Raw genomic sequence first — 26,333 nt, 5'->3', positions numbered from 1 at the left:
CACTGGACAGATGTGGACACTGAGGCCCGAGAGGTTAAATCAGTTGCCCAAGATCAGTCAGCAAGTGGGAGACAGCCTGTGTTCATACCAACTCCCACGGGCTCTTTGCTCTTACTGGGTGGTAGGAAGCCCCCTCTCCATTATGGACAGTCCTCTTACAGGTGAGGAAATCAAGGCCAGAGGTCTTAGATCTGGGGCCTCTGCATCTGGAGCGACGCATTTTTGACTCTCAGTGCTTTACCTTTCTTGATGCCTGCTTCCAGAAGGGTCTCCCCCCCAACCCACCCCTACCACTAAGAGTTGCTGTGCTGGCCCAGGCCTTCTTGAAAGAGCTGCTGTGGGGCAGTTCTAGGCCCTTGGGGTGGGTTGGTACCTGAACCCACTGTGTTAACTTCCAGTCTGAGGGGACCTAGCACATCCAGGCCTTTATTTCAGTCTGGGTCAGAACAAAGGAGGTTCTGGAACCTTTTAGGAACAAGAAGCCCTTGTTGGATGGGTGAGCTGGGGCTCTGGAGACAGACAGGGACCCTGACCCCTGGGGGGTGCAGAGGAACTGACAGGTGCGTGTTGTCAGTCGGGTCACGGTGCAGCTCAGCCCTGAGGCCAGATGACTCCATGCCTGGGAGAGGCCTGGAAATTCCCAAGGTCCTAGGCCTTGTGTCCTGGGCTGACCTGCCTCCAGGACAGTGCAGCCTGCATGGAAAAAGTCCAGGCAGCTGGTGGGCTTTGGAACAGCTGCTGCCGAGGTGGACAGTAAAGACTCTGAAAGCCGGAGGAATAGGTCCCTGTCCCAGGGCCATTTCCAGCCTCCATTCTGTTCTTCAAAACCCCCAGGGGAGGACAGTTTTCATATTTCAGTTCCTTTAGTGCTTGGGACGTCCTTTCTGAATGTCTGACTTAAGTCCCTCTAGTACTCAGGTTTCCATGGAATACTCAGAAGAGAGGGGCATTGGAGGGGGTGGTAGAGGTCTTTCTTGGCTCTTGGAAGCCTGACATGCTATCTGTCCCCCACCCATTTCATCCCCTCCTGTGGTGCTGACCTCAAAAGCCAGGCTGGCAGGCTCCAGGCAGCCACCGGGGCCTCTCAAAGGCTCATTGATTGAGTCTTCTGAGTGGCTGTCTTACCGCCCTCCTTTCTGGGCACCAACTTTGTCCCTTGGCACAGCCCTCACTCAGAAACTCCCCCAGGTTCTCAGTGGGTAGGACCACATCCTGGCCAGGGTGAGGGCTGGGGCAGTCCTTGGAAAGAACCTCCTTCCTCTCACCGTCAAGCAGGATGGGCCGTGGTGAAGGTTCAGAGTCAGGCAGATGAAAGTTCATCCTATTGGCTCTGAACTTGTGCTGCTAAGCTGTGTGAGCTTGGGCAGGTGACTTTCCCTTTCTGTGGCTCAGGTTTCCTTGTCTATAAAATGGAACTAACGATAGTCTATAGCAAGACTTAAATGACAGTTCATGTAAAGCTCTTGGCACTCAGGATACACCAAGTATGAATACATAGTAATAGTTTATTATCATTGGTCTGATACTTTTTGGCCACGGTTTCTGCCTGGAGTTGGGAGGTGGGAGTGGATGTCACTGCAGGGGGGTTTCTGGTCAGGGTCTCTCCTGGCTGGTTGCTGCAGGCTGGAGCCCTTTCTGCTCCCCCTGCCTCGACTCTGATCCTTCTCCACCACCTTGGTCCTCCAGGTACGCTACAAGGAGGAGTTTGAGAAGAACAAGGGCAAAGGCTTCAGCGTGGTGGCAGACACGCCCGAGCTCCAGAGAATCAAGAAGACCCAGGACCAGATCAGTAATGTAAGGTCCCCTGCTCCGCGGGTACTACCCTGACCCTGGCGCTCCCGTCTCGTCTCCTCCCCGCCTGCCTGGCAGTTGTGCATGAGGCCAGTTCTGTGCTACCCCTGCTTTCCTCAGCAGGCCTGGCTGGTGCCTGCTTGAGCCGAGGGAAGGGAAGGGTTTGGGGTTCCCAAGATGCCTTTCCTCTGTGCACCCCCAGATTGCCCCTTTGATACCCTCTGCCCACATAATATTTCCACCTTGAAAGAACTAGACTTTTGGGGAGGGCCTTTGTGCTCAATCACCCCCCCTCATCCCCCACTCTCTCTGAAATTTCCCCCCCTCCCTGCTGGCTATGGTGAGGGCCAGGGTCCGGACTAGCTGTTTTGTCTGAGCACAAAGGTCAGAACTGGGTGGCAGGGGTGGGGAGGGGCTGGCCTCCCCATCGACTGCCTCTGGGTGCTGACATTGCAGTCATTTCCGCCCTTCTTCAGCCTCCTCCCCCACCTTGGCTTGCTCTTCCTTCCTGTGTAAAAACCCCAGTTGGGTTTTGCTCGCTGGCTCTGCACCCCTTGGCCTGGCCCTCCCAGGTCCAGGGTGGTCACCAGTGTCTAGCCATGGCAGGGCTGGTGTGCAGAGTGGGCAGTGGGTCAACGCCCCTTATGGCACCTATGGCGGGGGACAGGCCTCAGTTTCCTGTTTGGCGGAGCCACAGACTAGCAGCCTGTGCAGCTCTGGGCTTGTGGGGAGGCTGCTTCGGGGGCTTTGGGCAATGCGGGGGTACCGCTGTGAGCCACAGGCATGGACATGGCCTGTGTTGCACAGAGTACCATAAAGGACTGGGCAAGCAGGTGTCTTCAGGTCTGGTTCAGGAGGGGTTGGCAGGTTGCCTGGTGTCACTCTGGGCTGAGGGACTGGGGACAGAAGCTTCAGGGGCCTTGAGTTTTGGGTGGTCTATCCAGCATCCAGCCCTCAGACCTCCTTGATCAGGCACTCCTGGAAGTAAGTTGGACCATTGTTAGGGTCGACTTGCTGTGGCTCAGGTAGATGTCAGAAGCCAGGACCCAAGCCATCAGAAGTGGCCATGCCTGAGACTTTGGCTCTTAAACTTTGATCAGCAGCCTGCAGTATGAAATACATTTCATGTTGTGGCCCACTGAACAGGCTTGCTGATTTATTTAAGAGAAACAGAACCAAAACTTTCAGGAAAGAGTGCTCTTCCACTTAAAGGGCATTTGGATATTTTCTGTTCTATTTTAGTTTGTTAAAGATGCCGGGTTTCGCAATTATATTGTTGACCCGCAGCTTGAAAGTCGTGGCTTGAGGAAATGGAGTGCTTCCCTTGGGCTAAGATGCCTCTGACAGCTGTAATCCCCTCTTCCCCTCAAACAAGCCTGTCTCAATTGCTTCTTTATTAGCTAGGGCCTGGTCCCAACCCGAGAGCTTCCCTGCAGGTTGTGCCCAGAAGAAAGTGGGAAGAAAGTATGGGTCTCAGCTGTCCTCATGGAAAACAGGAGGGAGGGGAAACCTCGGTTAACAAGGAAGGAAGATACAGAAAACTGGACTCTTGAGACTTTAGCCTCTGGCCTTTCCTTGTGAAGACTGTTATCTGGACACCTGCTCCCTTCCTACAACCGCAACCCCCCAGCACATTCACTCATTGTTTCCAGCCTGTGGCTTTTAGAAGGGGGAGGCAAGCCCAGTCATCCTTGCCTGCTTTTCTGGAACGCTTCCAGAATACTCCACACCCTGCCTATTGCACCTGTACTCCCCAACCTCCCCCCCAACTAGTCATTGGAGGTGTTAGTGTCTGAGGAACCCTGGTAACAACTCACTCTGGCCAAGACACCCACACCTGGGCAGATACCATCTTATCAGTAGCCACAGGGCTGCAATGAGCTGATTGTCCCCTTTCTGAGGTGGGGAGGTGACTGATGCCTGACCTGGTTCTGCTTTTGCAGCTTTAGCTGGAACCTGTGACACACGACCACAGAGCTGGAAGACCCTTGGTTTTGGCAAATGCCCTTAGTCTGTCAGCTGTGGGCTTCCAAACAGCTGTACTTCAATTACTTGAAAAGGTTGATTGAAGATACAGGCTAAAAAAAAGAAAATGCAGCCTCAGAGGCCTCCTCCTGGGACTGCCTGGGAGCAGAGCCCAGAAACTGCATTAATTTTATCTCATTTTTAGGAACTAGCATTCTTTTTAATGTTTATTTATTTGGCTATGCTTGGTCTTAGTTGTGGGATGTGGGATCTAGTTCCCTGACCAGGAATCGAACCTGAGTCCCCTGCATTGGGAATACGGTGTCTTCACTACTGGAGCACCAAGAAAGTCTCAGGAACTAGCATTTTATTTTTTAAATTATTCTTGTTGTTTTTTTATCTTTTCTTCCATTTTTATTGAGCTGTAATTGACATGCTGCACTATATACATGTAAGGTGTCCAGCATAATGATTGGATTTACCTCCATCATGAAATGATTATCACAATAAGTTGAGCGGATCATCTCATACAGATACAAAATTAAAAGTGATAGAAAATAAAATTTCTTTTTTCAAGAACCAGCGTTTTTAACACGTTCCCTGAGTTCCCTGCAGTGTGAGAATCATCACCAAGAGAGTCTGAAAAGAGCTTCACCAAAGGTGCCAGTCCTGGCTACATCCAGAACCCCCAGGGAACTTTAAACCACGTTATTAAATTGTCCTTCCTCCAGAGGAGTTTTGGGAACGATGATGTCTAGAGCCACACCTTCTGTTTTGTATCCAAAATAGTGTTCCTGTATGAGCTGGTCACTCATTTCCCGGGTTATCGTCAGACGCCTCCTCATTTGTGAGGAAAATGTCAAGCACTTAGTCTGAGATAAATATTGTCCATTGCTGTTAATTTAAAGGTAGACTTTGCTTTCTATATGGTGGTGAAAAAGGGGACAGGGACTAAAGTTTGGCTGAAAAGTTGGGCCTGTGTCTAGAACTAAAAATGTGTGGAAACTTGGGAGGCAAAGTGCTAGTAAGTTAGGCCTCTGTCGTGCGTGATTGACTTTTTTTTAGTTGAAGTATAGTTGGCTTTCTATGTTGTGTTCGTTACTGCCATATAGCAAAGTGATTCGGTTATACTGGGTTGACCAAAAAGTTCATTCGGGGTTTTCCATAGGATGTTATGGACAGAATCGAACAAACTTTTTGGCCAACCCAATATTAACCTGGCCTTTGGGCACCAGCTCTGATGGCTGTAAGGATGGGAGCCTCTCTTTTTTTCCAGCTGTGCTGGGTCTTGGTTGCCGCTCATGGGCCTTCTCTAGCTGCAGTGTGCTGCTCTCCAGTTGCCGTGTGCGGGCTTCCTGTTGCGGTGGCTTCTGTTGCGGAGCAGGGACTCTAGGCACGGGCTTAGTTGCCCCACAGCACGTGGGATCTTCCCAGACCAGAGATCAAACCTGTGTCCCCCGCATTGGCAGGCGGATTCTTAACCACTGGACCAACAGGGACGTCCTAGACAGAAGGACTTTTAGTTGCTAAGTCCCTTTACTAGGAGCCCCTGCCTTCAAGTAGGCAAGTTTTCATTTACCTACATATTTCCTCATATATAGATTTCCTGTATACAGTTTTGGGTCTTTTTAACTTTTCCTTTTTCTGTAAAGTATATCACACAAACACCTGTGTGTGTGTTCACCATGCAAGGCAGGAAGCAGAGCATGACAGCCCCCTGTCAAAATAGAGCTTTCAAAGTGTTCAAAAAACAGACATAACTCTCATGTAGTGAGTACCTATCATATAATTAACTTAATTATGAGGAACCAGCTGGGAGCATCTGACAGGCAGAGGTGAGGCCTAGTCTGTGAAAGAAAGCACTGGATATAATTAGATATAGAACTGGTTAGTGTTCTGCCGTTAGCTGCTGAACTGGTGAATGTCCTACAGGACTGTAAAACCATAAGCTTTGGAGATAGCCTTGCTACAGGCAGAAATCTTTTGCATTTCTCACAGTCAGAAATAATTAGCAGCTCATATTTCTTAAATTAGCTTCGGGCCTTATGCAGGCATGCATACATGCTAAGTCGCTTTAGTCGTGCCTGACTCTTTGTGACCCTGTGGACTGTGGCCCACCAGGCTCCTCTGTCCATGGGATTCTGTAGGCATGAATACTGGAGTGGGTTGCCATGCCCTTCTCCCGGGGATCTTCCTGACCCAGGGATCGAATCCGTGTCTCTTCTGACTCCCGCATTGGTAGGTGGGTTCTTTGCCACCAGCACCACCTGGGAAACCCTTCAGATCCTTATAGTTTGGGCCCAATCAGTAGTAAAGTCAAAGAAAATTCTAGCCCCAGAGTCAAATGGCTGGAGACGGGCTTGTTGGAAACCCTGTATGCTTTTTTTTTTAAAGTATGTAATATTTCTTTTTTTAAAACTGAAGTATAGTTGGTTTACAATGTGTTAGTTTCAGGTGTACAGAAAAGTGATTCGGTTAACTTTTTCTTGTGTGTCATATCCTTGGGGCAGCACTGGGTTTAAAGCATCATGACGCTGCAGTTTATTCTTTTCTGTTGTTGCCTTGTATTCTGCTTAAAGTGCTTATCCCACATTTTGTTGATTCTGGGGTTGGTGGCATTTGGATTGCTTCCGTGGCTGTGGACAACTTCCTACGTATTTCCTAGCGTTAACATGGAGGGCAGTTGCTGGATCTTGGAGGCTGTGTCCCCTCAGCCTTACCAGATGACGCTGAAATACTATTCAAGCAGGGCTATGGATTTACCGTCTCACCAGCACTGATGAGAGTTTCCACTGCTCTGCATCCTTAGACTTGTTCAATTTAGCCATTCTCATTGTGAGCAGTAGTAGTATCTCATGGTTTTAACTTGCATTTCTCTGATTAGTAATGAAGTCGAGCACAGATTTACATTTGTTTTAAAAACAAAATAGTGTTAGTCTCTCATGGGGAACACAGCATTACTTGGTGGTTGAGAACTAAAGAGCTGGATGGTAGGACTCATTTATGCACCTCTTACCTACCTCCTGAACCTTGGTTTCCCTGTCTGAAAAATGGGGGTGATCATAATACATTGTTCTTGGGCTGGCTGAGAAAAGGAAATGAGTAATGCATATAAGGGCACCACAGAGGCCCACAACAAATGGAAACATTGTTAGAAAAACCAGACCTTGGCTGGTGAGTTGATTATTCCATCCAGAGCCTGATATTCCCTTCTTGGCTGTGATGTGGAATCATGTGGGAGCAAATGTGGAGTCAGACCTTGGTTTTCCACCACAATCAGGAAGGAGAACACGGGTTCAGAAAACAGACCATCAGCTGGCAGAGAAAATGTGTTTTCCGTAGCTTTGGAATGGACCCTCAATGAGTCATCCTGGAGTCCTGGCTGGCAGGGCCCTGGATGAGTGGGGAGGGTCCTCCGGGGCCTGGATCCCTGCACCTCCGTGCACTTGGATCTCCAGGCATCCTTCCATGGGGTCCCAGGACAGGTTTTGGCTGGGCCTCTGCTGACGTTTCTGAGCTTAGGTGACCCCTTTTCAAGGCACTTAGACGACTGGAACTTTGCTGAGCCTGGGACTGAGCTCCACCAGGGCCTTGGCCTCTGATAAGTCTTGATTTCCCTTTTGGATGTGCTCATACCCTTTAAGGTGCCTCTTTGCTTCTCAAGCTATTAAGTCGATCAGCAAAGTAATAACAGTTTCCTTGTTTCCTGCGCAGGGGAGGGAGAGGAAGTTGAGAGGACCGAGATTTTATCAGGTGGCCCCCGGGCGGAAGGGCTGCAGCCCCGCTTTTCTCGGTCCGCTTCCGTTCTGCGCTGCCACTCCTGACTTCAGTGCCTGGCGCCCCTTCTCTCGAAGTTAGGGTGACCTTGTGATTATCATCCCTTTTGAAAGCGAAAGGGAGTGCTACTCATATTTGTTCAGGAAGACATGAACTGGGACCAGGGGCAGACTTGGGCGTGTGGTCACCCTGTCCCAGGAAAGGACCCGTCCAGCTGTGGCTTTGTCCTTGTATCAGCAGCTTCAGGCCTCATTAGTCACTTCACTTCTGTAAAATGGAAATTAAAGTGCACCTATGGGACTTTTTTTAAAGGGTGATTATTGTCAAGGCCAAGGGAGATTATATGCAGAGAACTCAATGTGAAGAGCTGAGTCAAGGTCATTACAGTGAGCAGGTGGTTCCTGTATCGGTGGTGGGAAGGGTTCCCCTGTGTTCAGGCTGCCACTGCTGTGTCCACCTGGATCAGCTGGCCCTGCGTAGAGTGGCTTTTTAAGGAGCAAGATGGATCCCATCAGCCACTTGCGGAAACGAACACACGTCCACACTTGCTTTCAGTTCTAGGATTTGGCTAGGTTCCTAGAGGTAGTTGGAAGCCTTAGGACCACGTGGGAGCAGATGGTGCCATGGCCTCTTTTTAAGATGAGGAAATTCAGGCCCAGAGGGGATAGGACTCTTCCAAGTTCACATGAGCAAGTGAATGGCTCGTGACTCTAGGGGTGAGGTGTGGGAGGGACGTGCAGTCCTCCATGAAGGACTGAGTCTACAACATGACGGGGGATGGGACCCAGACATGCTTCTTCCTCCAAGAGTCACCCCTTCACTAATACAGACAGAGCCGCAGCCCAAGAAGTGGGCTGTCAACCAGGGTAGCGGGGGCCTGCCCCTCAGCCCACGTCCTGGCTCCCTCAGGGCCCGGGGCAGGCCTCTGTCTGCCTCCCCGTGGTCACCGGCTCCCAGGGTCAGGCCTCTTTTCATTACCAGAAAGTAAACACGGAAAGCTAACCTTTCCCACCCCCAGGACAGAAGTCAGAAGGGCAGTTGCCTTGAGAGCCTAGAGGCCTCTCCTTGCCCCCACTCCCCCCGACTCCTTGCCAGAGGAGGGGGGCTCACTGAGTGGGCTCAAGAGAGACTCTCACCTTTGCCCTTGTCTTAGGGATCTGAGAGCAGGACGCTGGCCTTTGACCTTCACCTCTCGGTGTTCTACTTCATGGGAGTTTGGGGATCCGATGGGTTTTCAGTCTGACCAGGGCCAGCTGTCTCCCCTTCCGGAACTGGCTCAGTTTATTTTGCTCTTTGGGTGTGGGTCCTTGCTTGGCATGATGGAAAGGGGTGAGAGGAGGAGGGGGGCTCATGCTGACCCAAAGCCCTAAGTGAGGCACTCCCTACCTCCCCACTGGCCCATCCCAAGCTATGCTGCTGCCCGACCTGTTCTCTCAGCCCGGGCTGCAGCAAGTCACCATCATTCAACAGCGGAAGAGCAGCAAGGAGATGTGGGTGGGCCCAGTTGATCACCCCTGCAGACCTGTAGCCCGGCTGCTTCTGGCTGAGTTTTAGCTCTTGCCCACCTTATAAAGCGGATTTGAGAAAGCAAAGAAAGTGAGAAGGGGTGGGCCATGGGAGCACCTGGGCTCGGACAGCTGGATCAGGCAGGGACTTCAGGGCACAGAATTGCAGGTTCCTTCTGCTCCTGGAGGCAGGACAGGCTTTGCCCCCTCCATACCCTGTCCCCCTCACCCCACCCCCTTTTCCACTGGGAGCAGCACAGGGCAGGATCCTAGTGAACAGGAAGTGAGAGCCAGCCTCCAGGCGGGTGGTGGTCTGAGGTCTGGAGAGAATTCAGGCCTGGGTCTGCTCAGGACCAGACCAGTTTTCTGTGTCCCCCTTTCTGAGTTTCCCCTGCGGGGGAGGCGGGGGACTGTCCTACCTCCTCCACCAGCCCCAGCCCAGCGCTTCCGGAGCGCTGGCCATGGACCTCCCACCTCTCCTCGGTTGCTTGCTTTCTTCCCCCTAAGTTTCCTCTCTGAAAAGTCAGTAGGTCCTCAAGGTGGGATGTGGGCATGTTGCCACTGGGAATGCAGGCAGAAAATCCTAGAACTCCTGACTCTGGTTCTTTTTCATCCTTTGTTTTTTTCATATTTGTACGTTTTACACACAAATGTGTATAGACATTTCATGGGTGTAAAGTGGTTCAGTTCAGTTCAGTCGCTCAGTCATATCTGACTCTTTGCGACCCCATGAATCGCAGCACACCAGGCCTCCCTGTCCATCACCAACTCCCGGAGTTCACTGAGACTCACGTCCATCGAGTCAGTGATGCCATCCAGCCATCTCATCCTCTGTCGTCCCCTTCTCCTCCTGCCCCAATCCCTTCCAGCATCAGAGTCTTTTCCAAAGAGTCAGCTCTTCGCATGAGGTGGCCAAAGTACTGGAGTTTCAGCTTTAGCATCATTCCTTCCAAAGAAGTCCCAGGACTGATCTCCTTCAGAATGGACTGGTTGGATCTCCTTGCAGTCCAAGGGACTCTCAAGAGTCTTCTCCAACACCACACTTCAAAAGCATCAATTCTTCGGCGCTCAGCCTTCTTCACAGTCCAACTCTCACATCCATACATGACCACAGGAAAAACCATAGCCTTGACTAGTCGGACCTTTGTTGGCAAAATAATGTCTCTGCTGTTGAATATGCTATCTAGGTTGGACATAACTTTCCTTCCAAGGAGTAAGTGTCTTTTAATTTCATAGCTGCAGTCACCATCTGCAGTGATTTTGGAGCCCAGAAAAATAAAGTGACACTGTTTCCACTGTTTCCCCATCTATTTCCCATAAAGTGGTACTTCTGTGTAATTTATACAATAGGTGCAATTTGGGAGGATTGTGCTGAAACAGATATTACCAACAGGAATATTTGAGCAAAGAAGGGACAGCAGACTTTTTCTGTAGAGCTCCAGAGAGTAAATGTTTTAGGCTTTGTGGGCCAAAGGGCCTGTCAAAGGTACTCAGCTCTGTAGCGACAGCGTGAGAGCAGCCAGAGATAATAGGGAGATAAATGGGTGTGACTGTTCTAGGAGAACTTTATTTCTGGACACTGAAATTTGAATTTCATAGAAATTTCATGTGTTACCAATCTTATTCCTTTTAACTCTCCGCACAGGCTTCAAACATTACTAAACGTAGTACCTGTTCTTAGCTCATATGCAGACCATGAGCAAATGGGCTGTGGGCTCATGGACCTGAGTTTGCCAACCTCTGCTCCAGACCACTGGTTCTCAAACTTGAGCCTTCAAGACTCAGACTCACCTTGGGAAGCTTTTAGAAGTGCATGTGTCTGTGCATGCTAAGTCTCTTCAGTCATGTCTGACTCTTTGTGCTATGGATTGTATACCTACTCTATGGACTGTAGCCCGCCAGGCACCTCTGTCCGTGGGATTTCTCCAGGCAAGAATACTGGAGTGGGTTGCCATGCCATCCTCCAGGGGATCTTCCCAACCCAGGGATCGAACCCATGTCTCCTGAGTTAGCAGGTGGGTTCTTTACCATTAGTGCCACCTGGGAAGTCCCTTAGAAGTGCATATTCCCTCCAAAAAAAGAAAAAAAAATAAAGGTGCATATTCCAAAACCCCAGCCCTGATATTGTAGATTCTATGGAAGGTCCTGGAACCTGCGTTCAGCAGATAGTATGAAGACCAGACTTTAAGAACACAATTCTGGGTCCTGGTGGTCCTTGGTGAAGACCTTGGGTGTGTGGCTTCTTCAGGTCTCTTTTTGCCCATTTTTTAACCCAAGGAGAGAAGGACTTCATCTTCCAGATACTGACATACCCTTGGAGAGGGCCGGACATTTCTTGTCCTGCAAGCTGGGGTCCTCAGCGGAGCTTTATGAGGTCATGCCCACAAGAGGCAGAATCGCCTGCTGGTTAAGAACACAGGCTCTGAAATCTCCGTGAGCATGGGTAACTCATGTTGCTTGTCAGTGCTTTAGTCTCCTTCTTATCTGTTATACGGGGACTATACTGTACCCCCGTATAGGTGCTGACATGGTAAAATGAGCCTGTGATGCAGAACGCCTGGCGTAGTGCCTGGCACCTAGCAGATGCTCTGTAAACCTGCTCTGTAAGCCCATAGTCACTGCTGTGGGCCAGGGTGGAAGCGGGGCAGCTCCAGCCCTGCCACAGGGACATAAAACTGACAGCTTACATTTGTCTGGTGCTTTCATTTAACATTCATTCCCTTCTGAGGGGAATGGCAACCCACTCCAGTATTCTTGCTGGGAAAATCCCATGGACAGAGGAGCCCGGCAGGCTACAGTCCATTGGGTTGCAAAAAGTCAGACACAATTGAGGCACTAACACTTTAGCTGACGTGGCCCTTTTACATCCGTCATCTCTTCGCATCCTCCAGCAACCCCTGAGGGGAGATCCTGATGCTCACTTCTGTAAGGAGGAAACAAGGCTTGGAGAGGTTAAGTGCTTGTCTGAGGGCACGTTGCAGTACACCCCTGTTGAGAACCTGGCTCTCTTTGCCTGGAGTCCTGCAGGAGTCTCTCCCGTCCCAGGATCTTGAGTGGCAACGGAAAAGGGGAGCTTTGGTTGGTTTGCTGTGGGTCCTTCACCCAGTGCTTTCTGTCCCTGCAGATAAAATACCACGAGGAGTTTGAGAAGAGTCGCATGGGTCCCAGTGGTGGTGAGGGTCTGGAGTGCGAGCGCCGAGATCCCCAGGAGAGCAGCTACCGGCGGCCCCAGGAGCAGCAGCAGCCTCACCACATCCCCGCCAGCACCCCAGGTGAGTGGGAGGGCTGTGGGGACCGAGGACCTGAGGCAAGGTGGGGAGGAGGCGAGAGGGAAGCCTCGAGTACACACACACACACACACACACACACACACACACACACACACGCACACACACGGGTCCCGTCCCAGCAAGGGCATGAACGCACACACATGCACATACGCGCACACACACCAGGTCCCATCCCTACCCAGGGCATGAACACACACACACACACACATCCCTACCCAGGGCATAAACACACACACCCCAAGTCCCATCCCTACCCAGGGCATGCACACACACACACACACACAAACACACACATCCCTACCCAGGGCATGAAACACACACACAGGAGGAGGCGAGAGGGAAGCCTCGAGTACACACACACACCCACACCCACACCCACCCCAGGTCCCGTCCCTACCCAGGGCATGAACACCAGGGTCAGGGCTGTGCTGGCCTCCTGCTGTGACGGGGAAGGTGCCACTGGGGCGTGACAGCAGCGTGTGTGCACACAGACAGAAGCCCTTGGGAAGTGGGGGTTGAGCAAGCTTGCGGAGTTGGAAGTACATGACGTGGTCTCATGGAAGAAGGGGGCGGCTCTGGGAGGCTCTGGGTTTGGCAGGACAGGTCCTGAGCCTGTCTCCTGCTGGCTTCCAGTGTACCAGCAGCCCCAGCAGCAGCCGGCAGCCCAGTCCTATGGTGGCTACAAGGAGCCTGCAGCCCCAGCGTCCATACAGCGCAGTGCCCCAGGCGGCGGCGGGGTGAGTGGCCCTGGCGGAGGGAGGTGTGGGAGGTGGGGTGAGCCTAGGGAAGGCTTCCTGGACGTCCCTTTAGAAAAGACGTCCCTTCTTGGACACCCTTTTTTTGTTTTGTTTTGTTCTGTTGGACAACCTTTAGGAAGAAAAACTCAGGCGGGACAATTCTCAGAGAAATAAAGTAGCCTGAGATAAGAGACCTGCTGGTGCCTCAAGTGAGGCACAAGTGAGGGAAGGAACGCAGTCTGAGAGGTCATCTGAAGGCTAAGGTTCCTGATAGACCAGCCAGTGCTTCAAATACTTACTGAGCATGTTCTGGACAGAAAGGATTTGATCTGAGTAAAAGTTCACCTTCCTGCCCTCTTGGAACTTACATTCCAGTCAGGGAGACAAACATGAATAGATAAGTAGGTATGTGGCAAAAGGTCATAGATAAAGAAAAAGACAGCACGGTGAGAAGGGGTGGGGGCAGCAAAGGGCTCAGTAAAGGAATGAGTATTGGAGAAGAACAGCAAGTGTGAAGGCCCTGAGGCAGGAGTGTTCTAGGAGAGTTCAAAGATCAGTGGGAAAGCCAAGGTGACTGGAGAGGGATGAGGTCTGATCATACAGGGACTTGTAGGCTTCAGGCTTCCTTGGTGGCTAAGACAGTAAAGAATCTGTCCTCGATGCAGGAGACCTAGGTTCAATCCCTGGGTTGGAAAGATTCCCTGGAAGGGAACGGCTACCCACTCCAGTATTCTTGCCTGGAGAATTCCATGAACAGAGGAGCCTGGCATGCTACGGTCCCTGAGGTCGCAAAGAGTCGGACATGACTGAGCGACTACAACTTTGTCTTTCAGGCTGCCAGGAGGCCATCATGACTGGCAAGCTGTGCAGAGTAGGGCTTTTTTGTGTTTTAAAAGCTGGCTTCAGCAGCTGTGTTGAGAAGCAGCAATAAAAAGTTGAGGGTGGAAGCAGGGAGATGAGTTGGGTGGCTGTTACAGGATGCAGGCATAGATGGTGGTGACTTGGCCCAAGAGATTAAAGGCACAGTTGGTGGTAAGGACCGAGGTCACTTCAGTCATTCCATGAGGATTGTGACCTCTTTTTTATTTGGTGGTGGTTTCTAATATTTATTTTTCTGGTTATAAAAGTAGTACATGAAGAGCACTGGATTGGGAGAGGTTATGGATCAATTCTGCAGGAATTAGGTTACTTTCTTAGAACCTGTATTTCCTCATCTGGAAAGCAGGATAAGAAGCCTGGAGCGTTGTAATCTCTTACTCCATACTCTTCAGGGCTGATGAAGCTGGTTTCTGCTGGGTTGGAGGGGATTGGAAGTTTTGTGCTAAATAGGATAAGGGGCCTCTGAAGGGTTTAAAGCCAGGAAGTAACTTCATCAGGTTTGCATTTTGGAAAGCTCCCCCTGAGATCACAGTAGATGAACAGTGGGAGGAGGCAGACCAGGGGAGTGGAAACAGAAGGTCTGAACAGGGTATTGGAGGTGGGGTGGGGTGCTGGGGCAGATTCTGGAGATTTCTAATGGATTCATCCAGCCTTGGACCCAAACAGATCCCAGAACCTAGCCTGGGGGACCCTAAAGACTAAGCTGACTCCCAGAGACAAGTCAGTGTCAAGGGCAGTGATGGTCAGAGGACTTTAGAATCTTGCCTGCTTCCAAGATGACAGTTGGATTTCATGTGTTTTTATTGGACATTTCCTAGAGCTTGGGGTTTAAACACGAGACTTTGGCTGAGGTTGGAAGGTGGGACCTGACAGGTACTTCTTGTATCACCTGGAGTTTTTTCTCCCAGGAGTTGGTCTTTATCCTGAACTTAAGAAACAAATTCATCAACAGCTTAAAAAGAAAAAACAAAGACTGGTATTTATAATAATACAGATAATAGCACGCAGGGCAAGTCATCCTTTTAAACTCAACCCAGCATGGTGTCCACAGGACAGTTCAGCATTCCTGTTCCGAGAGACAGGGTGGAGGTCCTGTAACCTCCATACCTGTTTGTGTCTGGCCCTTAGGAGGTGCCAGATGCAGTAGTGTTAATAAGGTGATCGCTCTCAGAAAGTGTGACACAGAGGTGAGAAAACTTGAGGCAGAGCCTAGCCCCTCCTTGTCTCCCGGCTCCTGGTCCCCTCGGCTCCCGGCTCCAAGCCCCTCCCCTGGACCCCGGCTTGGGGTCCCAGAGAGGTAGGCACCCCTGACTGACCGCGCCCCCACCCCTGCAGAAGCGGTACCGTGCTGTGTACGACTACAGTGCTGCCGACGAGGACGAGGTCTCCTTCCAAGATGGGGACACCATTGTCAACGTGCAGCAGATCGACGACGGCTGGATGTACGGGACCGTGGAGCGCACCGGTGACACGGGGATGCTGCCAGCCAACTACGTGGAGGCCATCTGAGCCCGCCGGGCACCGCCCGCCCCATCCGTCTTCAGTGCATTCCACAGCATCGCGTCTGTCCTGGGCGTGACCTGTCCACCCTTCAGTGTCTCTGTTTTTTAAATTCTGCGACAGCTTGTTTTTCCTCCCCCTCTTTCAGCTTCTTTTGCCAACCGAAGCCTTGTTCTGCCACTTTCGCGGCTCCCCTTCTGGCAGGTTTTCCCCTTGACCAACTTCTTGGTTTTCTCTCTGGATGGAACACGTGTGAACCGCTCTGTGGGAGGCCAAGGCCTGTGGGGACGGTCTGGGTGGGTGACCCGTTGGCTCCCAGGCCTCTGCCTTCTCTCTTTTCTGCCCCCTCAGCCCCTCCTACCCACCTCCTCATACATCCAAACATTCCAGGACTGGGGTGAGCCCCAGACCCCCAGGACTCCCAGAGGAGGGGCTCCACACATTCCCAGGAGTGGGACCCCGCTGTCCGTGCCCTGGGATGGGGAGGGTGCTCCTGTTGTGCCAGTGAGATGGGCTCTGCCTCTGCTTCTCAGAGATGGGGCTGCCGGCCCTCCGAGAGGGCCCCTCACCACCCTCTTCCGGCTCAAGGTTGACAGAGGCGGGTAAAGTTCCTGCTTTGGTATTCATTCATCCTTCCCCACATGGTTCCTTTTCACACTGTGATTTCACTCTCCTGCTCAACCGGGCCTGGTATGGGCAAGGAGCTGGAAGCTCGGCTTGGGTCCGGGTCTCACCTTTCTGCTTTAGGGACAGCTGCAGGAAAGAGGGGAACGGGGTGTTCTCTTTGCAGCCCTTTTCTCTCCCTCCCACTGAGTCTCCGGGGTCCCTGGCTTGCCTCCTCCTGAAAGATGGGGCAAGGAAGCCTCAGGCCTCTCGGCCGTGCAGCCCAGCCCCTGAGACCTGGTTAGACGGGCTGATCCTCCTGGGAAGGCAGCTTGGGGCCTTCCATGGCCTCCCCCTATCCCACACCACCTGATCTGACCCCAGGGGGACTGGACTGTGCGAAGCCACAGCCCGCTCTGTATCTCCACGACTTCCCTGAAGGGGAAGGAGTGGGTGTCTGCAGATGTCTGTGACGGGCGAGTGTGAGTGCGAGCGTGAGAGAAGCAGGCAGGGTGCGGGCTTTCTGGAGGGTACACAGAGGGGAGGTCCTTGAGGGAGAGAAGTTCCTTCTGTTTTCTTTGGAATGAGAATCCCTCCTTTCCTTCTATCCCTGAATGGAGGAAGCCCACCACCCCCCCTTTCCAAAGTGCAGAAGTGAGGAGGGGGTGTGTACTTGGTGGGGGCTGATATTGGGGCCTGTAGCTTGCTGGCAGAGGGGGGAGAGGAAAGACTTCATGACTCCAGGCAGATACTTTTCCCCCATCTCTGTGTCCTGGGCTGTAGAATAGGGAGCTGGGGGACCTGTGTCACCTACGCAGTGTTCTCCCCTCTTCCTGCCCACTCCCAGCCCCCTCCCCTGCCCCCAGCTCGCTCATTTACCTAAGGCCTCCTTGAAGTAAAGGGAGAGGGTCCCAGGGCTTATAAAACTGGAAGCACAGACCCAGGTTGAGGAAGGGAAAGATGGTGCTATCTCCAAGTCCCTTCTTCACTCGTGGGTGGCTATGACCACCCTTGCCTGATTTTATTCATCTCTGGGCTTTCCTGTCACCCTTCTGGGTCTCCCCCTCCCATCTTTACCCCAAGTCCACTGACTCAGGCCCTATGATATCTTTGCATCCTTGTGCCTTGCAGGAGAGGGAGGGGCCTGCAGGCATGTTTAACATCTAGTCCTCACTGCTTGTGAGTTGACTTGGGAATATTTACCCCAGATCAGAGGCTTGAGCCTCTGCCTGACCAATCCCTTTCCCTCCTTGGCCACAGCCATGGTGAGGGCGGGTGGAGAGTCTTATATTGGGCAGTGTGGGGGATGACGGAAGCAGAGAAGGAACAATTTTGGGAGCCGTGGGCAGATGCTAGTCCATTCTATTTCCTCTTAATCTCAAAGCACAATGTGGATTCTGGAACCAAAGGTCAGAGAGACATATCCTGTTGGAGAACCTGTGGTTGGCAGGGAAGTGAGAGGCTGGGAGGAGGGCTGGGGAGCAACAAGTAGCCTGTTTTCATTCAGCCTAATTTTTCTTCCAAAACAAGGCAAGCCAGCCACTGGAATCTTGCTGCCAACCCTTGGTTCCTTCCATCCTAAAAATAGGGGACCTTTTCTTACACACCCCCAGAGAGAGGAGGGACTATCACACTGGTGCTGAGGGACCTAGGGGCTGCTGAGAGTCCTTATTCCTTTCCACAATCATCCATCCCTAGCAGAGCACAGAACCTGAGGGCTGGGCCGAGTCCCTGGTTTTTCCTACAGTTCACAGAGGGTTTTTTTTTGTTTTTGTTTTTTGCCAATCTAATCCCAGGAAAGAAGATGCAACAAAGCTAGAATGTGAATATAACTTTAGTGGACCAATAATAAAATGCAAGAAGCCCAGTGCTGAGAAAAGTGAATTCTCTCAATATTGCTTCCTGTTTTCTTCCTCATGTCCCTCCAGGGAAAACTACTTTATTGCTTAATTTCTGCCTTTTCCCCCTCACATATGCACTTTTGGGCCTTTTTTTTTTAATAGCTGGAAAAAAAAAATACCACCCCACAAACCTGTATTTAAAAAGAAATAGAAATGATCACGTGAAATTTGCCTCTGTCCAAACATTTCATCTGTGTGTGTGTGTGCGTGTGTGCGTGTGTGTGTGAAGCCGTCCGTTCATCTTTTTATATGGGGTGGTCGTCTTTTCTTGGTCTGTTTTGGTCCCCTCCCTCGTGGGCTTGTGCTTGGGATCAAATCTTTCTGGCCTGTTATGATTCTGAACATTTGACTTGGACCACAAGTGAATCTTTCTCCTGGTGACTCAAATAAAAGTATAATTTTTACCTGCGGACTTGGCTTGCTCTCTCTGGTCCTGAGGTGGTGTGTGTGTGTGTGTCCTGTCTCCTTGGGGGCATTTTAGACACACTTTTTTTCCCCTTTGACTTTATGAACAGCCCTATAAAAGAAGTAACTGCTTGATATCCATCTTACAGATGGGGTTCCCTGAAGCCCAGAAAGGCAGTGGTTTGGTGGGAGTCACACCAGCTAGTGGCAGGACTGGAGGTCTTAGGACCCCAATGTGATGCTCCTGGCTTCCTGCCATGACCTTGACAGGAGCCTGGCACCCACACGCTTTGCCTCCCGGTATCTCCCAGGCTCAGTTCTTTGCTCCAGGTGCGTTGGGTCTGAACTTAGACAAGGTCAGGCAGCCCGCCTCCCCTTTTCTGCCGGGTTGGGAAAAGGAGGTGGCAGAGAAGGAATCCAGATCCTTTGTCCACAGGTCGGGGCCACCAGCCAGCCTCTTGCTGCGGCCTTGTGGAGAGGGGTGTTCTTCACTCCGGGTACAGAATTCAGGCTTCCCCTGGATTCAGGATAGCAGCAGGGTGGAGAGGAAAAGGGCTTTCCCCAAAATGAGAGCCTTTGTGATCAGGAGATGACACGGCTGCTCTGAGCAGCTGAGGCAGCGCTGGGTGGGATAATTACAGATGGTACTGACACCTGCTCCCCCTCTGACACCACGGGCGGCTTAATGTGTCCCCAGTAGCAGGCAATGAGTTGGCAAATCTTGCCTCCATTGGCCTGCCTCCTGTTTGCTGCAGAGCTGTAGCCCCCTCTCCCCAGGAGGCTTCATTCATTCCCCTTTTCGGGACAGTCTGCTTGGGAGGGAACCAGTGCCAAGTCTCCACTCCCAACTCACAGGAAGCTCTTGCCCTGCCTCCCTGTGCAAACCCACGCGAGCAGTTTCCTGACTCCCTTCTAAAGCAGCCTAAGTTCCTGAGGCTTAGCATGACGAAGGGGCTGCTGCTGCCCTCATCCTGTGCCCCTCAAAGGATCTAGTTAGGGTGGAGCCAAGGGCACTAGGCCTCAGAGGTGTCACACGGAATTTGCTTTTTTTTTTTTAATTTAATAGGAAATAAGGCAAAAGGCATAATAAAAACAAGAAGGCATAACTACCCACCACCCAGCTTAAACTATGAAACATCAATTCTCCTTTCCCCTCAGAAAAAGCCACTTGAAAAATATGAAAAAGTTATATATGTACAACTGAATCACTTTGCTATACAGCAGAAATTAACACAAATTTGTGAATCAACTCTACTTCAATAAGAAAAGTCACTTGAGTTGCATTTCTAAACACTTAACTGCATGGGGAATGGGCCTGACCCAGAGTTCTGTAGTGCCCTCTCTGGGTATAACACTGCAATGAGCTCTGAGGAGGATATAAGAGAGGATAAGGATGTGGGAAATGACCATAAAGAGATAAGGAAAGGTTCAAGGAGAGGCCTCTGATGCTCACACTGTAATAGGAAGGATCTGTGCAAAATGTTGCAAGCTGAGAAGCCCAGGTAGGCCTGAGGGGGGATTTCAGATTACCAGGGTGGGCCAGTCTGGGGCAAGAGAAGAATGTGGATTCCGGAGTGGACAAGCCTAATTTTGAATTGGTCTCTGGCCTTTCCAATGAAACATTAGGCAGGTTACTGATCATCTCTGAGCCTCATCTATAAAAGACTTGCAGGGAGGTTGAAATTACACCACGAGTGCAATATCTGACATAATATAGGAATCCCGTAAGTCTCAGCTCCATCCCCCTGAGATGCCATCTGAAACACACGTGAGACCTTTGTCCTTGTCCCTCCATAACCTGACTCTACAACGTGCCAATGGCCCACCCAGCCCCCAACCATCATTTTGAGTTCCTTTGCCAAGGATTCATGAGAGGAAAAAGTAAGAAGAAAAGCACTCAGGAGATATTCCTTGGGCACCTGGATACAGGTCAGATCTCTTCCCTACTTCCATAATATTCAGACTCCATTTAGATACAAAGGGTAGGATTGGGTTCCTGGAGAGAAATTGAGCCTCTTCATTTCTGCCTGGTCTAAATCGAGCAGTTCCTTGGTTACCCGCTCCCAAGCTTTCTGATTGGTTGGCGAAGGAAGGGGGCGCGGGGGCGGGTAGTAAGCTGCCGATGGAGCCGCAGTATCCCTTAGTCTCAGGCACTGGGAGGGGGAGGGGGAAAGGAGGGCTAAGCTGTAGAGGGAAGGGGGAGCCATTTCTCTCCACTGGCTGCAGTCTCCGTGCTCACATTTCCCCGGAATCCAAAGGCGTCCTCGGCCAAGGACTCCACAATGCTGGATATTTTCATCCTGATGTTCTTTGCCATCATAGGCCTGGTCATTCTGTCCTACATTATCTATCTGCTCTAGGGACCCGAAACGGCGGCGTGGAGCCCACAGCTCAGGGGGGAAGGATGAAGCTGACTGGCCGAGCATCCTGCTTGCTGACGCACCGGTAGATTTTTTTTTCTGGTCATTATTTCGGGTATTGATTCAAAAACAAAATTACAAGGGATCTTGTTTTCCTATTTTTTTTCCTCAGATGTATTGATGTAGCATTTCCCAGACCACTCTGAAAAGAATAAGAAATGCCAACTTCTTTCTTTGAGACCTAATTTAAAATAATGATTTTTAAAATAAAAATAAAGCCCACAATCAAAGGATTTTTTAGGTAGAATGGGTTGGGAGTGGTGTGCATGGTGGGAGGGACTATTATTTCCTAGTTTTTTCTTCAAGTTAGGTGCTCAAACTCCACTTTCTCCATTTTCTCCTGGTAATTAAAGGTTAAAAACATCTTTATATGTCAGTAGAGTGGCTTACAATTATGCTTGCATAATTGCATTAATTAACTAGTAACTCATTCTAACTTGAGGATGAGATAGCAAATGAAATTTACTTGGGAGTGGGATTTGGGGGAGATGTCAAGTCTTCCCCGACTCTGGGGTTTGGCGGAGAGAGGAACTCCCAATGTCAGGAGCTGATTCCTTTGTATTCCCATCTGAGCCTTGCTTTTTCTGGGTTTCCCACAGCTCCTGGATTCCAGTCCAACAAGAGGCCTCTTATCGACAGTAATCCTGCTGCCCAGCAGACCTCTTCTAAAGCTTTCCGGATATGGTTAACCCCTGTCAAGCAAGGGGCTTTTTAGAGTTCAGAGGCAGAAGCACTCAGCTGGGACATCAGGAATTCACAGGCATGGCTGGCAACTGCAGCGTGCATTTAAGCTGTAGATGGAGGATGTTGAGAAAGAGCTAAAATGTAGACTCATTAAAGTTACCATGGAGAACTGCTCAAAAATTTATTTGATAGCCTTCCCTTAGGTCTTAATTGCAACTTCATATTAAGCTAAATTATGTTCTTTTCTTGCTCACATGAAGGGTGTCCCTTTTAAGTCCAAGAGCATGTTGTCTATCTTCATCTATGAAGTAGCTGCTTTATCACTCACTGTCTTTAAAGATTGCACAGTCTGGGTTTGTGCGGTTTCCGTGTCTCACTCTGTAGAAGGAACTTGTCATTTGAGTTTCTAAGATTTATCTTCCCCACTCCATGCCCCTTGGGCTCCAGCTTCTCATTTAAAGAGAGCAACAGTTATACAGTCATTCTTTCTGCATACCTGAATTATAAATTATTGAAACAAAATGGCTACACGTGTTATTTGGGAAAAACTTTTCTCTTACCCTCAAATAAATGTGTTTTTTTGTTTCTTTTTTGTATTGCCAAATGTTCTCTTTCTCAAAAAACAAAAGCAAAAAACTTTTAACATTTCTCTGTCCAAGTAGGGTTGAAGAAACCATATATTTGAGGGTCCAGAGTAGAGTTGGGCCCCAAATCTGTGGTATCTATTTCTTTGAAAAATCTGTCATGATTGTTCTACATTTGATTTTTCTTTCTGGCTTATAAATGAACAAGGAGAGAGATTAGCCTAATAGTTTTATTTATAACATTATGTTCAATTTCCACGTTTTAAAAAGAAAATCGAGGAAGTATAATATACGTCACAACATCTGGCCAAGAAAAAACACTGTTCTAGGAACTTGTCTAAGCAACAAATTATGTGATCTTCAATATGTCACTTAACCTTTGAAAGTCAAAGTCGCTCAGTGTCTGACTCTTTGCAACCCCATGGAGTATACAGCCCAGGCCAGAATACTGGAGTGGGTAGCCATTTTCTTCTGCAGGGGATCTTCCCAGCCCAGAGACTGAGCCCAGGTCTCCCAAATTGCCGGCAGATTCTTTACCAGCTGAGCCACCAGGGAAGCCCACTTAACCTTTGGGCTTCAGATTATTCTGATAAACAGTTGGACCGGAAAATAGTTTATGAGCTCTTCCATTTCAAAATTCTATAATTCTAGGATGGAAATTCCATCTTTGTTTGAGAATAGAATTCCCACAAAACAAACTCTTTTATAGTTTACCAGAAGTCCGCTTTTCTGCTCTCCCCAAATGACATTTTATAATGAAAACTCACCTGAAAAACTTTTTGGGTACCAACAGCCACATTATGAGGAGAAAATGAAAATATTTATTTACCCCAAACATATATCAGCGATAATTTGCCTAAGCTCTTTAAGGAATATTAACAAGTACAATATGGGGTGGTATGTAGCCAAATGAGGTAAGCTGAGAGATATACTAATGGGGGAAGCATGGCTCCAAACATTAATATGTTCAGAGATGATCTTCAGTTATCTGGAGTCCTTGATGTAACATTTCCCACTAAAACATTCCTCCAACTCTGGCATAACATGTGTTTCAAACTAAACTTTGTACTTCAAGTCAACAGAGCAGCTCTAGGTCCTTTCGTAGGTAAGTAGGGCAAGTGTCAATATTTTGGAGTGGTCCAAGTTACACAGTTAATTATGGTAATGTAGATCTTCATGGTATATATATAGTCTCTAACCAGGCTCCCTCTTAAGTCTTTTATGAGGTCAAGGCTATTCAGTCTGTATCCATATCGTTTCAGTTGTGTCAGAATCCTTGCAACCCTATGGGCTGTAACCTGCCAGACTCCTCTGTCTGTGGGGATTCTCCAGGCAAGAATACTGGAGTGGGTTGCCATGCCCTTCTCCAGGGGTCTTCCCAACTCAGGGATCAAACCCGCGTCTCTTATGTCTCCTGCATTGGCAGGCAGGTTCTTTACCACGAGGGCCACCTGGGAAGGCCATACACAGTTGATATGACTAATCAATTCAGTGAAAACAGTCAGCCAATTTCAGTTATACACCAGTGATACTGGGCACAATATACAGACAGATCATATTTTCAATAACTTGCAAAATATTATGGTTTTAAAAAATAAATAATTACATTTTGGAAGAAATTTTATGACTTTGTGCCTATATCCATGCTATGTCAGTTTATAACTTGAGTCTTCCTGTGCTCATTTCGGTAAAAGTTTTCTAAATTTCACATTTAAATTATTTGTGTATCGTCATCCTAAAATAATAAAACCCTGCAAAAATTACTTTTGTAATATAAAGTTTTCTTTAGATCTTATAAATCTGTGCCACAGGGCAATCATGTCCTATAAAAATGGGGTTGAACATTTACTACATATCAATGCAGTAAAAACATCTCTAATGCAGATAACTTAAAAAATTAATTGGTATAAAATTGGCATAAAATTAATTGGCTAAAAATCATTATATTAATACTTGTTTTCTTGACTAAAAAAAATAAGGGGTTCAAGTGGAAAATAATGTATTTTATGTTAAGAGAAAGAACATATTTTAGGAAACAGTTAAACAATAGGAAGATATTAATAAATGTTACTAAGTTGGAACTACCTAAAACTCATTGGGTATTTTTTATAAGAAATCCAATCCAAACTTTCTGAATTTGAAACTTGGCATGACATGATTTATTAAACCTCAGAAAATTTGTCTTCTTTTAAAAGGCTTAAAATTAGCATTGTTCAAACTTTAAAATCCCTTAAAAGTATCACTTTAGGGCTTCCCTGGGAGCTCAGAGGTAAAGAATCTGCCTGCCAGTGCAAGGACATGGGTTTGATCCCTGGTCCGGGAAGATCCCACGTGCCAAGGAGCAACTAGGCTTATGCGCCACAACTATTGAGCTTGTGCTCTGGAGCCTGGGAACCACAACTACTGAGCCCACACACCTCAACTACTGAAGCCCTTACACCATAAAGCCCATGCTCCACAACAGAGAAGCCACCGCAGTGAGAAGCCTGTGCACTTCAACAAAGCATGGCCCCTCACATGCTGCAACTAGAGAAAAAGCCCACTTAGGAACCAAGACCCAGCACAGCCAAAAATAAACAAAACTGAATTTTTAAAAAGCATCATTTTAACTTTACATTATCTTTTAGAAATGATAATGGCTTCCCTGGTGGCTCAGAGGTTAAAGTCTCTGCCTGAAATGCGTAAGGCTCGGGTTCGATCCCTGGGTCAGGAAGATCCCCTGGAGAAGGAAATGGCAAGCCACTCCAGTACTCTTGCCTGGAGAATCCCATGGAGGGAGGAGCCTGGTAGGCTACAGTCCATGGGGTCGCAAAGAGTCGGACACGACTGAGTGACTTCACTTCACTTCACTTAGAATTGAGAATTTCCCTTAATAAAGTACTTAAGCATAAAGTGGGAAAATTGTCTTTGTAAACTGTATGCTTGGCTTTATCACAGACCAAATGTTTAAGCCTAGAATGGCCTTTTCTAAGTTAGCTTTGCTTCCATATATTTTAAGTAAAAATAAAATCAAAGTCATATATAAAGGGAGAGACAGAAAAAAATCATTGACACAATTTCCATTATAAACTAAAAACAACTGCCAAGGCAGACACATTTTTTAGAAATATTTAAGAACTTCTTTGTTTTAAAAAACACTGTAAGAGGAAATTGCAGGTAATGCACAATAATCACATATTTTGTTGTTTGAAACTGGTATTAAACTATGACAACTGCAACTGTAGTATTTTAGCAGTAATTGGAAATATCAATTGCTTGGGAGTGAATTAAACAGCAAATAGTATAGAATACTGTTCTGCTTATAGATTTATTATTCAATTTGAGTTGTTGCTAATAAATGAATTTATACACAAATATTAAGCATAAAACACATATAGTATATAGCTAATTGAAGCATTATTTTGTATTAAAACATTTAGTTTTTTGATCATGGTAGAGCTATAATTAACAGCTTAAATTAAAATAAGTTCTTCCACATGAAATAATTTAAAGGAATTACATAACAAATATTTTATAATAACTATAAATGGAGTATAATCTTTAAAATTTGTGAATTATATTGTACACCTGTAATTTATATAATGTTATACATCAACTTAAAACATTTATTTTAAAATACAAAAAAAATTTTAAAGGCATTACATGCTCAGTGGTTTGCATAAAGACAAACTCTGAACAAGTTAGAAATGTTTCTAATTGTATTTTATTAACATTAATAAATAACAAATAAAATTTAGCAAATATGTATCAAAGACAGTTCACCATAAATACTTTAACAATGAATATTTTTCAATTTTGTGCACCTTTAAGAAAGCAGTGATCTTAGAAAATCTATAATTATTAATCTTTTTAAATGTAAAAAATTTTCAAGGGATAAACTTTTTTTTAAGTCTAGTTACTTGAGGAATTTTCTGGAGTTGTATTTGCTTTCTTGATGAAAAAAATGTGTTCTTAGTCCTCTGGGACTTTTTTTTTAACGTAGGAAAGATTGTCCAATACAGCTGTCTTTCGGGTCATCTTTCCTGTTAGTGATGTCTCAATAAGCCAAGGAGCATATGTCCATCACCTGATCTCTTACAGGTTTCAGAGCTGCCTGCTAGTGGAACTGGTAAAGGAGTCCTATTGCTAGTATGGTATCAAATAACGGAAGAAGTTTTTGTGCGAGCATTGTGTTTTTATCCTTTACAATATTGACATGCAAATCTGTAATCATATAATTGAGTATTATTCACTTAGGCAATTGCTATGCTATGCTAAATCACTTCAGTTGTGTCCGACTCTGTGCGACCCCA

The 26,333-nt window shown here is 48.1% G+C and overlaps 1 protein-coding gene and 1 long non-coding RNA gene across 3 annotated transcripts in view; both read left to right on the top strand.

The window, feature by feature from the left end:
* LASP1 (LIM and SH3 protein 1) overlaps positions 1–18,360 on the top strand; it is a 40,583-nt gene extending 22,223 nt beyond the window's left edge. For both annotated transcript variants that reach the window (XM_010842687.1, XM_010842688.1), the window contains 4 exons: positions 1,687–1,794; positions 12,163–12,310; positions 12,962–13,065; positions 15,280–18,360. In XM_010842687.1, coding sequence (XP_010840989.1) covers positions 1,687–1,794; positions 12,163–12,310; positions 12,962–13,065; positions 15,280–15,453 — 534 coding nt within the window. In that variant the 3' untranslated portion in view covers positions 15,454–18,360. The remainder of the gene's footprint in view (positions 1–1,686; positions 1,795–12,162; positions 12,311–12,961; positions 13,066–15,279) is intronic.
* A 2,164-nt stretch (positions 18,361–20,524) lies between these two features.
* LOC104990551 lies at positions 20,525–22,044 on the top strand. Its single transcript, XR_825523.1, has 2 exons — positions 20,525–20,798; positions 21,373–22,044. It is a non-coding gene; the product is annotated as an uncharacterized LOC104990551 (long non-coding RNA).
* Positions 22,045–26,333: the final 4,289 nt, after the last annotated feature.

This window comes from Bison bison, unplaced genomic scaffold (genome assembly GCF_000754665.1).
Source record: "Bison bison bison isolate TAMUID 2011002044 unplaced genomic scaffold, Bison_UMD1.0 scf7180017864180, whole genome shotgun sequence".
In the NCBI taxonomy this organism is placed as follows: domain Eukaryota; kingdom Metazoa; phylum Chordata; class Mammalia; order Artiodactyla; family Bovidae; genus Bison; species Bison bison.
This window is presented reverse-complemented; position numbering and strand designations above follow the sequence as displayed.